This window comes from Mobula birostris, chromosome 3 (genome assembly GCF_030028105.1).
Source record: "Mobula birostris isolate sMobBir1 chromosome 3, sMobBir1.hap1, whole genome shotgun sequence".
Classification (NCBI taxonomy): Eukaryota; Metazoa; Chordata; class Chondrichthyes; order Myliobatiformes; family Myliobatidae; genus Mobula; species Mobula birostris.
The window spans coordinates 31858390-31873097 of NC_092372.1; the positions used below are offsets into that span (position 1 = coordinate 31858390).

General features: G+C 42.5%; 1 protein-coding gene across 2 annotated transcripts in view; it reads left to right on the forward strand.

Annotated features, from left to right (window-relative positions):
- Window positions 1-2323: 2323 nt before the first annotated feature.
- pik3c3 (phosphatidylinositol 3-kinase, catalytic subunit type 3) overlaps window positions 2324-14708 on the forward strand; it is a 137279-nt gene continuing 124894 nt past the window's right edge. For both annotated transcript variants that reach the window (XM_072252439.1, XM_072252437.1), the window contains exon 1: window positions 2324-2503. In XM_072252439.1, coding sequence (XP_072108540.1) covers window positions 2436-2503 — 68 coding nt within the window. In that variant the 5' untranslated portion in view covers window positions 2324-2435. The remainder of the gene's footprint in view (window positions 2504-14708) is intronic.

Below are 14708 nucleotides of genomic sequence, written 5' to 3' on the forward strand. Positions count from 1 at the left end.
ATCTCTGAAAGTAACTTGATCACCTTTCACTCTTTGGACCAAGTTCATTCCATCAACCACTCTTGCAGAATTTCCTAGGAGTTGTTCTTTTACTGATGCATTTTTCTGCAAGGTTGTGGCTAAAGTAGCTTTATTTGTCTTTCTCAGCAATCCTTCCAGTGTGGACAGGGCCTGATAGTCTGATGTACAATCTTGTCGAAATTGGTTGCCTTGGCCCTCAAAACTCTGAGTTCCCTCTGTAGAGCTTGACTTTCCAAGACAATGTCCCTTAATGATACACTTTCAGGAACCATTAACCATTTTCCTTTGTCATCTGGAAATATATCTGCTGAATTGCCCAGCTCAGATTCCAATTTCCTACGAATGTGCTTCTTTGTAGAATCTTGCAGGAGTGTAACTCCACCAGATAGCATGAAAGATTTGAGTTTCGTGACCAAAGAAGTGACTTGTACAATCATCTTGTTGGGTATGATATCAGTTCTGATATACTTGAAAAGGTCTTTATAGGCTTCCCTTTCAATCTTTTTATACAGTTCATCACCATCTGTTTCATCATCATTCTCTTTGTACTCAGGTTCCTTTTTCTTGTTTCTGGCATGATCCTTATAGCATGAAACATAATAGTGGGCCCCTGCAGCAACTATGTCTCTGCTTGTTACTGCTAGAATCTTTTCATCTTCTTTTTGGGTTGCACATTCTCGTAATGTTTTTTCTTCTCTGAGTTGCACAGCTTGCGTAAGCTTTTCACGTGACTTGGAGCTCTTCAGAAATTTCACCTTATTACAAAAAAAGCGGATTTGATCATACACTCTTGCTTCTGATGAAGATCTCCTACTTGGCCTTTTTGGTGTACAGGTATTCTCACCAGCTTCATCAGTAATGCTTTCCTTGGCTTTCCTTTTCAGAGTCTCCACGTCTCTCTTCATGGTGAAGAGGCTTTGGCATTTTTGGTGATAGTAGATTCATAGGACTTCTTTTTCTCCAAGTTCATTAGCAATGTCTAAAATAGGGGCAAAGTTTCTCACTTTGGCTGCTTCAAGTAATGTTTTCCAGGATTCATAGTCTTGAGGACTAACTAAATGGTCATCATCTTCTTTTGATGTTTTCTGGTGTATGATACACTGCTTCTTAATAGATCCTTTGTGCTTATGGCTCTCCATTCTGAAGCAAAGTGGTTCAGCTACTCCAGATCTAAATCTACTCTACTCTTCTCTCTCCTCTATTGTGCAGGACTATCCCACCACTACAGTATCTGAAACAGAAAAAAAAATCACATTAATATTGCTGGTGAAAAAAGCACCTGCTGCAAATGTGCTATAAATGTATGTAAAAATGGTGATATACAAGATATAAATGTGAAACAGAACATGAAAACAGAAGTAAGCACGAGAAATTCTGCAGATCTGGAAATTCAAGCAACGTACACAAAATGCTGGTGGAACGCAGCAGGCCAGACAGCATTTATAGGAAGAAGTACAGTCGACGTTTCTAGCCGAGACCCTTCGTCAGGACTAACTGTAAGAAGAGATAGTAAGAGTTAGTCCTGACGAAGGATCCTGGCCCGAAATGTCAACTGTACTTCTTCCTATGGATGCTGCCTGGCCTGCTGCGTTCCACCAGCATTTTATGAAAACAGAAGTACATCTTATGTAATGTATAGTCACTGCCAGTAATAGATGACATTTGTAGAGATGCTAATTTTAACAACTTTTCTGAAATACGTGTAGTCTGAGCTATATTCCCACCAATTTTCAGAGACAGAGCGTCAATAATAAGAGAGAACCATCAGTTTGAAGTAGAATGCTTTATTCTGTGCTATGTTTCGTTTTGAAAAGTGTGTTTTGGCATAGGGTTATAAATCGAGTGATTACACACAGAAAGCTACCACCACTGCAATGCTATCACATATTTTCTAGCACTAGGGGTGAAAACCTTGCCAAAAATCACTATAAGATTTATTCCCCCCGGATGGTACTGGTGGCCAAAATTTGGGGTCCCGGCTCACGGACCAAGATTTATTTTCTTATACGCATACTCAGTAAATCCAATAACTATAACAGAATCAATGAAAGACCACACCAATAGGGCAGAAAACCAGTGTGCAAAGGGCAAAAACTGCATATACAAAAATAAAGAAAGAGGGGAGAGGGGAGAAAGCAAGCATGAGTTAACATGAGATGATAGGTCCTTGAAAGTGAGTCCATAGGTTATGGAGGGGGGTGGTTCAGTGATGGGCAAGAAAAGTTAAATGGTTATCCCTCCCTCCCCTCTACCCCGCCCTTCCCGTTGCGTTGACCTCAGCTCCACGACCCGGATGTAAACAACCTGACGGCGGTGAAGATGGCGACTGCTATGCGGTAGATTCCGACCACTGTAAACTCGATTTGTCAGGGTCCGCCGGGAAAGCGCTCGCTGTTACCTTACCAGCCCCAGTGATGGGGGACACGGAGAAGTTCTACTACGTTTACAGTTGCGACCTAGACATCAACGTCCAACTGAAGATGTGAGTGAGGGAGCGGATGATTGGGAGGAAGTGGAGGACCGGTATACTGGTGGGGTGCCAGACTTGGTGCTTTGCCTTGGAGTGAGGAAGGAAGGTCCAGCACACAGGTTGGGGTGAGGGCCGTGGATAGAGCTGGTGAGCTAGGGCTGACGAATGCAGTTGGGGGACTGTCACTGCTGGGAGAGTGGCGGAGGAGGAGGTGAGTACCGGAGACTGGGAGGGAGGCGGGGGAGCGGGTGTCACCGGAGACTGGGAGAGTGGTGGGTGAGCACCGGGGTCCGGAAGAGTGGCGGGCGGGGGTGGGTGAGAACCGGAGACCGGGAGGATGGTGAGCACAGGAGACTGTGAAAGTGGTATGTGAGGGGTGAACACCAGGGACCGGGAGCGTGATGGGGGAGGGGGGTGTGAGTACCGGGAACTGGGAAAGTTGCGGGTGTGGGGAAGGGGTGTGAGCACCCAGAACTGAGAGATTGGGGGGTGAGTACTGGGGAGTGAGGAAGGAATTATAACATGCTTCCTATAACAGGACAACCATAACTGTACACAATATCCTAAGTGCAGCCTCCAACAGTGCCCTGTGCAAACGCACCATGACCTCCCAACGTTTATAACTTAAGCCCTGACGTATGAAGGCCAGTGTGTTAAAAGCCTTCTTTACCCTGTCAACCTGTAATTCCACTTTCAGAGAAACATGTATATGTATTTAAGTAGAACGTTGTCTTCAAGAAATTAGATAAAAAATAAATAGTTTTAAGTAAGGCAAGTACATTAAATTGTAAGGACAGAACTGGTTGTTTAAAGCTAGTTGATATTCTTCTGAAATTTTATATGTCTAATAAACATCAAAGATAGTATTCTTCAAACCAATGGTCCTGGACTTAAAGCCAAATGTGCTGTGCCATTTGAGATTTGCTGAGCAGGCTACGGAGTAAGGACTTGAGTGTGATCCTTTCTGTGAATTCCCCCACCACACACTATGACAGTTTGGGCAAGGAAAATTTACCCTTAAGAAATTTGCAACTCACTACCCAAAAACTTGGAATAAAAAAATCATGTAGGGGAGGGGGAAATAAACAAAGTACAAACAAAATGACAAATTTTACCATATTTTATTCTACTCACTTCATACTGTGGTGCTTTAAGATTTCATTATAACATCACTGGATTGATTAGGTTTATGGCTATAGCCAAACTCTTCCTTTGCCAAACCCACTGCAGTCTGAGGAGTACGCAGATGTCACAGAGTGCAGCAATGCCATTGTTCTTCATCTGCAATGTTTTTTTTTTGATGTGCTACATTTATGGGAGCCTCATTTGCCAAGGCCAATTCGCTAAAGTAACTTCTCAGCCTTTACTCCACTTTTAGTAAAGTCTCCATGGTCTAATCTATTACCTTACTTCACTCCTACACCAACATTCTCTCATGAATCAGAATCAGGTGTATTATCAGTATGTGATGTGAAATTTGTTAACTTAGCAGCAGCAGTACAATGCAATACATACTATATTTAAAAAAAATAATAACTAAATCAATTAAAGTATATGTATATTGAATAGATTAAAAAATTGTGCAAAACTCAGAAAAACTTAAAAAAAAAAGTGAGGTAGTGTCCAAGGGTTCAATGTCCATTTAAGAATTGGACGGCAGAGGGGAAGAAGCTGTTCCTGAATCGCTGAGTGTGTGCTGTTGCATAACCGGCAACAATGAATATCAATTGAGTCAGGTTATATAAAAACAACCAAACATTTATTAAACAATAGAAAAAAAACAATAGAAAAAAAACAAATGAAAACCTTAACCGGAAATTAACCGCTATGTGGCCATTCCACAAACCGCCACTCAGTACTAGTTCTTAAAGCGATAAATGCAAAAACAGTTCTTAAAGCGGTAAAGTCAAACACAGTTCTTAAAATGGTAAATTCGAAAGTCCAAGAGATTTATACAGTCAATTAAGAGAGACTTCTCTGGAGAAGGATTTCTTCATAGATGCGACTTTCCTGCTAGTTCTGTCCAAAGGATTCATGACGAAGGAAATAAATGGCTTAAAAACAGCTGACCTTCCTTCCGGCGAGCAAATCCTGCATGAACTACCTTGTTCTTTTGGCAGGAGTTATCCTCGATGTAGGTTGCTACTTTTTCAATGAAGACTCAATAAGGTCGATCCTTTATTAAACTGCCGAACGATACCAACTTCTCTTAATCCTTCAGGTCCTGTACTTCGATAAAGTCTTAACTCTCCAGTACTACTGAAAAGGTACATCAACAAATCTGGCAGAAATGGGTTAAACTGCCAGTCCAGCACTTTTGCACCTTACAATAGGATGTAAAACTCCGTTTTAAATCAAAACTGCATCATAAAGCAAATACGCAATGGAACGGAGTCTCTGACTAACGTTCTAGCTGGAAAACCAAACTGCGTCACTGGGGTCCCCCTTTTATATACCTGTTGAGAACAGGTCATCATGTGACCTCACATCGGCAGGAAAATTACATCAGCTGACCTCCAACAAAAAAACCCATTACATCATGGTCATAAGACAGTCATAAGATATCCATGAGGTATGTAACAGTGCCATCAGGCTTCTGAGTGTGTGCCTTCAGGCTTCTGTACCTCCCATCTGATGGTAACAGTGAGAAAAGGCCATGCCCTGGGTGCTGGAGGTTCTTAATAATGGACGCTGCCTTTCTGAGACACCGCTTCTTGAAGATGCCCTGGGTACTTTGTAGGCTAGTAGCCAAGATGGAGCCGACTGAATTTACAACCCTCTGCAGCTTCTTTCGGTCCTGTGCAGTAGCAACCCCCCACCCCCACCCCCCCATCATACCAGACAATGATGCAGCCTGTCAGAATGCTCTCCATGGTATAACTATAGAAGTTTACATACCAAATCTCTTCAAACTCTTAATGAAGTACAGCCACTGTCTTGCCTTCTTTATAACTGCATCAATATGTTGGGACCAGGTTAGATCCTCAGAGATCTTGACACCAAGGACCTTGAAACTGCTCACTCTCTCCACTTCTGATCCCTCTGAGGATTGGTATGTGTTCCTTTGCCTTACCCTTCCGGAAATCCACAATCAGGTCTTTCGTCTTACTGACATTGAGTGCCAGGTTGTTGCTGCAACACCACTCCACCAGTTCACATATCTTACTCCTGTACGCACTCTCGTCACCACCTGAGATTGTACCAACAATGGTTGTATCGTCAACAAATTTGTGGATGCTATTTGAGCTATGCCTAGCCTAGCCACACAGTCATGGGTGCAGAGACAGTAGAGCAGTGGGCTAAGCACACAACCCTGAGGTGCACCAGTGTTAACCGTCAGTGAGGAGGAGATGTTATCACCAACCAGCACAGATTGTGGTCTCTGGTTAGGAAGTCATGGATCCAATTGCAGAGGGAGGTACAGAGGCCCAGGTTCTGCAACTTCTCAATGAGGGGGGATCTGATTGAAACGTATAAAATCCTAAAGGGATTGGACAGGCTAGATGCAGGAAGATTGTTCCCGATGTTGGGGAAGTCCAGAACGAGGGGTCACAGTTTGAGGATAAAGGGGAAGCCTTTTAGGACCGAGATTAGGAAAAACTTCTTCACTCAGAGAGTGGTGAATCTGTGGAATTCTCTGCCACAGGAAGCAGTTGAGGCCAGTACATTGGCTATATTTAAGAGGGAGTTAGATATGGCCCTTGTGGCTACAGGGATCAAGGGGTATGGAGGGAAGGCTGGGGTGGGGTTCTGAGTTGGATGATCAGCCATGATCATAATAAATGGCGGTGCAGGCTCGAAGGGCCGAATGGCCTACTCCTGCACCTATTTTCTATGTTTCTATATTAAATGTTGAGCTGTAGTCGATGAACAGCAACCTGGCGTAGGTGGTTGTGTTGTCCAGGTGGTCTAAAGCCGTGTGAAGAGCCATTGAGATTGCATCTACCATTGATCTATTGTGGCGATAGGCAATTGCAATGGGTCCAGGTCCTTGCTGAGGCAAGAGTTCATTCTAGGCATGACCAGTCTCTCAAAGCATTTCATCACTGTAGATGTGAGTACAGGGGTTGTGAGTGGTGGTAAAAATCTTCTGAGGTATATATATTTCAATGCTAGGAGTATTGCGGGGAAGGCGGATGAGTTGAGGGCGTGGATTGACACGTGGAATTATGATGTTGTAGCAATTAGTGAAACTTGGCTACAGGAGGGGCAGGACTGGCAGCTTAATATTCCAGGGTTCCGATGTTTCAGATGTGATCGAGGCAGAGGAATGAAAGGTGGGGGAGTAGCATTGCTTGTTAGGGAAAATATTACAGCAGTGCTCAGGCAGGACAGATTAGAGGGCTTGTCTACTGAGTCCTTATGGGTGGAGCTGAGAAACAGGAACGGTATGGCCACATTAGTGGGATTGTATTACAGACCACCCAATAGTCAACGAGACTTGGAAGAGCAAATCTGCAGAGAGATAGCAGGCAACTGCAGGAAACATAAAGTTGTGGTGGTAGGGGATTTTAATTTTCCATACATTGATTGGGACTCCCATACTGTTAGGAGTCTAGATGGTGTAGAGTTTGTAAAATGTGTTCAGGAAAGTTTTCTAAATCAATATATAGAGGGACCAACTAGAGGGGATGCAATATTGGATCTCCTGTTAGGAAACGAATTAGGGCAAGTGACAGAAGTCTGTGTAGGGGAGCACTTTGGTTCCAGTGTTCATAACACCATTAGTTTCAATTTGATCATGGACAAGGATAGATCTGGTCCTCGGTTTGAGGTTCTGAACTGGAAGAAGACCAAATTTGAAGAAATGAGAAAGGATCAAAAAGCGTGGATTGGGACAGGTTGTTCTCTGGCAAAGATGTGATTGGTAGGTGGGAAGCCTTCAAAGGGGACATTTTGAGAGTGCAGAGTTTGTATGTTCCTGTCAGGATTAAAGGCAAATTGAATAGGAATAACGAACCTTGGTTCTCAAGGGATATTGCAACTCTGATAAAGAAGAAGAGGGAGTTGTATGAAATGTATAGGAAACAGGGGATAAATCAGGTGCTTGAGGAGTATAAGAAGTGCAAGAAAATACTTAAGAAAGAAATCAGGAGGGCTAAAAGAAGACATGAGGTTGCCTTGGCAGTCAAAGTGAAGGATAATCCAAAGAGCTTTTACAAGTATATTAAGAGCAAAAGGATTGTAAGGGATAAAATTGGTCCTCTTGAAGATCAGAGTGGTCGGCTTTGTGCGGAACCAAAGGAAATTGGGGAGATCTTAAATAGGTTTGTTGCGTCTGTATTTACTAAGGAAGCTGGCATGAAATCTATGGAATTGAGGGAATCAAGTAGTGAGACCATGGAAACTGTACAGATTGAAAAGGAGGAGGTGCTTGCTGTCTTGAGGAAAATTAAAGTGGATAAATCCCCGGGACCTGACAGGGTGTTCCCTCAGACCTTGAAGGAGACTAGAGTTGAAATTGCGGGGGCCCTGTCAGAAATATTTAAAATGTCGCTGTCTACGGGTGAAGTGCCGGAGGATTGGAGAGTGGCTCATGTTGTTCCGTTGTTTAAAAAAGGATCGAAAAGTAATCCGGGAACTTATAGGCCGGTGAGTTTAACGTCAGTAGTAGGTAAGTTACTGGAGGGAGTACTAAGAGACAGAATCTACAAGCATTTGGATAGACGGGGCCTTATCAGGGAGAGTCAACATGGCTTTTTGCGTGGTAGGTCATGTTTGACCAATCTGTTAGAGTTTTTCGAGGAGGTTACCAGGAAAGTGGATGAAGGGAAGGCAGTGGATATTGTCTACATGGACTTCAGTAAGGCCTTTGACAAGGTCCCGCATGGGAGGTTAGTTAGGAAAATTCAGTCGCTAGGTATACATGGAGAGGTGGTAAATTGGATTAGACATTGGCTCGATGGAAGAAGCCAGAGAGTGGTAGTAGAGAATTGCTTCTCTGAGTGGAGGCCTATGACTAGTGGTGTGCCGCAGGGATCAGTGCTGGGTCCATTGTTATTTGTCATCTATATCAATGATCTGGATGATAATGTGGTAAATTGGATCAGCAAGTTTGCTGATGATACAAAGATTGGAGGTGTAGTAGACAGTGAGGAAGGTTTTCAGAGCCTGCAGAAGGACTTGGACCAGCTGGAAAAATGGGCTGAAAAATGGCAGATGGAGTTTAATACTGACAAGTGTGAGGTATTGCACGTTGGAAGGACAAACCAACGTAGAACATACAGGGTTAATGGTAAAGCACTGAGGAGTGCAGTGGAACAGAGGGATCTGGGAATACAGATACAAAATTCCCTAAAAGTGGCGTCACAGGTAGATAGGGTCGTAAAGAGAGCTTTTGGTACTTTGGCCTTTATTAATCAAAGTATTGAGTATAAGAGCTGGAATGTTATGATGAGATTGTATAAGGCATTGGTGAGGTCGAATCTGGAGTATTGTGTTCAGTTTTGGTCACCAAATTACAGGAAGGATATAAATAAGGTTGAAAGAGTGCAGAGAAGGTTTACAAGGATGTTGCCGGGACTTGAGAAACTCAGTTACAGAGAAAGGTTGAATAGGTTGGGACTTTATTCCATGGAGCGTAGAAGAATGAGGGGAGATTTGATTGAGGTATATCAAATTATGATGGGGATAGATAGCGTGAATGCAAGCAGGCTTTTTCGACTGAGGCAAGGGGAGAAAAAAACCAGAGGACATGGGTTAAGGGTGAGGGGGGAAAAGTTTAATGGGAACATTGGGGGGGGGGGCTTCTTCACACAGAGAGTGGTGGGAGTATGGAATGAGCTGCCAGACGAGGTGGTAAATGCGGGTTCTTTTTTAACATTTAAGAATAAATTGGACAGATACATGGATGGGAGGTGTATGGAGGGATATGGTCCATGTGTAGGTCAGTGGGACTAGGCAGAAAATGGTTCGGCACAGCCAAGAAGGGCCAGAGGGCCTGTTTCTGTGCTGTAGTTTCTATGGTTTCTATGTGAGTGCTGCTACTGGGTGATGGTCATTAAGACAGTTCACATTATTCTTCTTAGGCAGTGGTATAATTGTTGCCTTTTTGAAGCAAGTGGGAACTTCTGCCCGTAGCAGTGAGAGGTTGAAAATGTCCTTGAATACTCCCACCAGTTGGTTCGCACAGGTTTTCAGAGCCTTACCAGGTACTCCATGGGGACCTTCCACCTTGCAAGGGTTCACCCTCTTTAAAGACAACATAACATCAGCCTCTGACACAAAGATCACAGAGTCACTGTGTGCAACAGGGATCTTCTCAGCTGTAGTTATTTATATTTTCCCTATCAAAATGGGCATAGAAGGCGTTGAGTTCATCTGGTAGTGAAGCATCACTGCCATTCATGCTATTGGGTTTTACTTTGTAGGATGTAATGCCTTGCAAACCCTGCCAGAGTTGTCGTGCATCCAATGTCGCCTCCAACCTCGTTCGAAATTGTCTCTTTGCCCTTGAACTAGCTCTCCACAAATCATACCTGGTTTTCTGGTGCAGGTCTGGGTCTCCAGACTTGAATGTCACAGATCTCAAATCGCAGTCCTCAAATTCTATTCATTTACCTGATGTCCCCATTTTCAAATCCTTTCCTAATCTACAAGCCATATTAGTCAGCAAACGGCTTGCAGATGAAGGGCATGGTGGTGCTGCATTCTAAGACATATGTTCACATGTTTCCAGACAGGCAAAGGTGCAGCAATAAAAAGGTTTAGCTGTGGTCCAGTTGATGTGGTGGCATTTTATTCAAATCTCGTTACGCACTGTATTGAGTGACTAACCATTTATATAAAAAAAAGAAGGCAAGGTTCGTTGCTTCTTGCACACAAGCTTTGTCTATCACTGCCCCCCCCCCCACCACCACCACCACCACTGGTCCATCCACCACAGTCTAATCTTGGCCTTGGTTGTTCTAGGTCTCTGTGTCAGTGCTGAAAAAATGGCATAATGTTAGAGAAAAACATCCCGTAGGAATGAGTCTCTTCTTATGACATAGTGGGATTCAATGGTGAAAAGGGGTTTATCTTACAGAAAATCTTCATATGTGCAGTTTTCTAGGATTGTCACCTCTCCTTGATGCAGGGTTTGCCTATATACAGTAGGCAAGACTGACCGTGGGATTAACAGCAAGGCAGAGAGAGTGTGGAAGGTCAGGTCACCACAGTTCAGATGGTTGAGAGTCCATCTGGAGAGGGAAAGAATTCAGCATTTTCATCATGGTTTTATCAGTCATAGACTATATAGTTCATGGGTTTATGAAAATAAGCTTATTTCCTGGTACTTTTAAGAACTTTTCAGTGTCCTGAATGCTTTTTCTTGCATAATAACTTCATTATTGAGTTGTGCTCTCTGTCATTTCTTTAAATATAATTTTTTAAAAATTGTGTTATCAGTTGTTTTGTTAAATGTCTAAAATGAAGTAATTAAGATTTTTCCAATCTGAACTTTTTGCAGATTCTTTATACAATATGGCAAGTGCATTCAATGCAGCTCTTAACTGATTTTTGCCCATTTTGAAAAGTCCACCTGAATTGCAAGATCTTTATGTTCATTTATCGGATCTTGTTTTTCAATTTCATAGCACAGCACCAATTTCTAGATGTAATTGAAGAGCTGCATTATTCTTTCTGGCACTATGCAAATGTGTTTGTATATCACATTATTGTAGGAATGCAATGAAAATACTATTTTTAGGTTACTGGACTATTATTTGAATTTTGTTATGCTAAGTGAAACCATTTACTGCAAGAATCTTTCTCACGTTGTTTTGGTTTAACATAACTACTAGTAAAACTGGTTTTAGTAATGTTAGACCTTTAGTGGTATTCAAATAAAATGTATGTTTGAATATGTAAATTTTACTTTGGTTGATAACTATAAAGCAAGGAGAGATGATCATCCCTCAGTGACAGTATAAAGGAAGCAATTACAGTTGGGGATCATCACCTGGCAGATCAAACTCAAAAACAATTTATTAAATTATGTTTCTATCACTATATACTATCTTAAGATTAATTTTCTTGCAGGCATTTACAGGAAAAAATACAGTTTAAATCTTGAAAAACTATACGTAATAGTAAGTATTGATCCTGAGTGGAAAATTCTTTCATTACAGCAGCAACATTTAAAATCACACTTAGCAGTGTGTAGACTTAACTAATAATAAAGTACAGAATAAAAAGATGCACAACTTACCAATGAGCAATAATAATGTAGGAAATAATATAACAGAGACCATTGTACTATGATGTGTGGTCTCCTGTCAGACAGAGATGAACCGTTGCATATGCTTATTGTATTTGGTAGGAAAAGTTTTCTATAACAATCCTTCTGACAGCAGAGCTGAATGAGTCTGTTCAGGAGGGTGCCCGCTGCTTATTCAGTAGCTCATGTGCCAAATTGTGCATAATGGATAACAATTTGTTTAGTGACCTCCTCTCCACTAACTCAAGAGTCCGGTTTGTAGCTGAGGACGGATCCAGCGTTTTTGGTGAGTTTATTTATTTTTTTTGCATCACCAGCTCTGATGCTGCCCCCCAACGTAAAGCCGCAAAGAGGACTGCACTCGCTGCAACACACTGGTAAAAGATCTCCAACATCCTGCTGCACATTTTGAAGGATCTCAGCTTCCTTAGAAAATAGTCTGCTCATCTCCTTGTAAACAGCCTTGGTATTGGTTTTCCAGTCAAGCCTGCTGTTGAGGTGAACACCCAAGTATTTGTACTCCTCCACCACTGCAAAACTTCTCCCAGAATGTATACAGGACTTGTCTCAGTCCCCTTCCTCCTAAATTGAATCACCATCTCCCTGTTTTTGGCCACATTCAGGAGCAGGTGATTCCTCCTGCACCACTCCTCAAACTTGTCCACCAGTCTTTTGTACTCCGACTCCTGCCCACCTCTGATACACCCAACCACCGCAGAGTCATCAGAGAATTTTCGCATGTGACAAGACTCAGATTTGTACTGAAAGTACATAAGGACTGATTAACAACCAATATGCAAAAGAATGCAAATTGTGCAAATAAAAATATATATAGTACTGAGAACAGAAATTGTAGAGTTCTTGATAGCGAATCTGTGGGTTGTAGAATCTGTTCAGTTGAGCTGATTAAAGGTATCTTGGCTCGTTCAGGAGCCTGATGGTTGTAGGGCAATAACTGTTTCTGAACCACTGCTCGATTACTGCTACACTACCGTAAGAAATGCTTACCATTCCATCCCTAGACCACATTTCAGGAAATGTGGTCACTTGGCTGTCTCCCTTTTACATGCATACAGGCAGAGCGTAAAGAACAAAACTCTGGAACTCAGGACCATGAAGAGGTGGTTGCAGGAGGCAGAGGGCCGGCTGAGGCACTGCTTCTAGTCAGTCGACTGGCTATGTTCATGGTCTCCGGAGGATCTGAAAGAATACACTACATTTGTCACAGCCTTTATGACGTTAGTGATAGAGGAACATGTCTCCACAAAGTCATTTAGAGTTTTCCCCAATCAGAAGTGCTGGTTGAACCAAGGGATCAGTGGCCAGATCAGTGGTGTTCAAGTCTGTCTATCAAGTAAAATACAAGAGGTCCGGGTAGGTGTTTTGGAAAGCTATTTCATATGCGAAGCAAGCTGAAATCACAAGGATGCTTGACAGCTGAGGTAGGGCTTGAATGCTATCTCCACCTATGAAGTAATACCAAGTGACATTTGTGACAGTGAGATTTTGCTCCTAGACAAGCTCAATGTCTTTTATACTCACTATGACTGACAAAACATGGAGGTATCTTCACAAACTTTCACGGCCCCCAATGACTCTGTGAATTCGGTCTTTGAGGCCACCATTCACAGCTCCAGTGCCATGTTTAAGCTTGCTGAAGACACCACTGCTGTGAGCCAAATCAGAGTTGGTGACAATTTAGCACATAAGAGGGATATGGAAAATCTCACTGAGTGGTGCCAAAACAACCTCTCACTCAATTTCAGCAAAACCAAGGAGTTGATTATCGACTACAGGATGTAACTGAAAGTCCATGAGCCCAGTCCTCATCAGGGGACTGGAGGTGGAGAAGGTCAGCAACTTTAAATTCCTCAGTGTTATCATTTAGGGTACCTGTCTTGTCCTGGCCAGCGCAAAAGTGCCATTGCAAAGCAAGCATGGCAAGAAGTTTTGCAAAGATTCAGCATTATATCTAAAAATTGACAAACTTCTATAGATGCACAGTGGAGAGTATACTGACTGGTTGCATCACGGCCTGGTGTAGAAACAACAATATCTTTGAACAGAAAAGTAATGAATACAACTGTCACAGGAAAACAGCATCCATCCAGGCCATGCTGTCTTCTTACTCTTACCATCAGGAAGGAGGGACAGGAACCTCACAGCTCACACCACAAGATAGAAACAGTTATTACCCTCAATCATCAGGCTCTAGAATTAGAGGGAATAACTTCACTCACCCCAACGGTGGATTTTTCCCATAACCTTTGGACTCACTTCCAAGGACTCTCAATCTCATGTTCTTGATATTTATCGCTGATTTATTTTTTCTTTTTGTATTTGCAGTTTGTTGTCTCTTGCACATTAGTTGTCTGTCTTGTGTGCGGTTTTTCATCAATTCCATTGTGTTTCTTGTAATCTGCTTGTAAGAAAATGAATCTCAGGGTTGTATATGGTGATATATATGTACTTTGATAATAAATTTACTCTGAACTTTGAACCTGGTGGTGTGAGACCTAAGGGTCCTGTCCCTCCTGCCCAATGGTCATAGCGAGGAGAGGTATTGCCTGGGTGGTGGGGGTCCTTGCTTTTTTGTAGCTGTGCTCATTGTAAATGTTTAAAAAAGTAAATAATGTGAAGGGCTTTGCCTGTGATGGACTGGGTTGTATTTACCACTTTCTCGAGACTTTATCGTTCCTGGGCATTGGTACTTCCGTACCATCCGTGACACAAGCAGTTAGGATGCTCTCCACTATGCATCTAAAAAAGTTTGCCAAAGTTTTAGATAACATGCTGAATCTGTGCAAACATCTATGAAAATAGAGGCACTGCCTTGGTTTCTTTGAAAGGGCACCTAGGTGGTGGTCCAAAGACAGATCCTCTGAAATGATAATGATGAGGAATTTACTGACCCTCTCCATCTTTGATCCCCTGATGAAGATTGGCTCATGGACCTCTGGCTTCTTCCTCCTTAGTCAATAATCAGCTCTTTAGTTTTGCCTGGAATGGTTGTTTTGT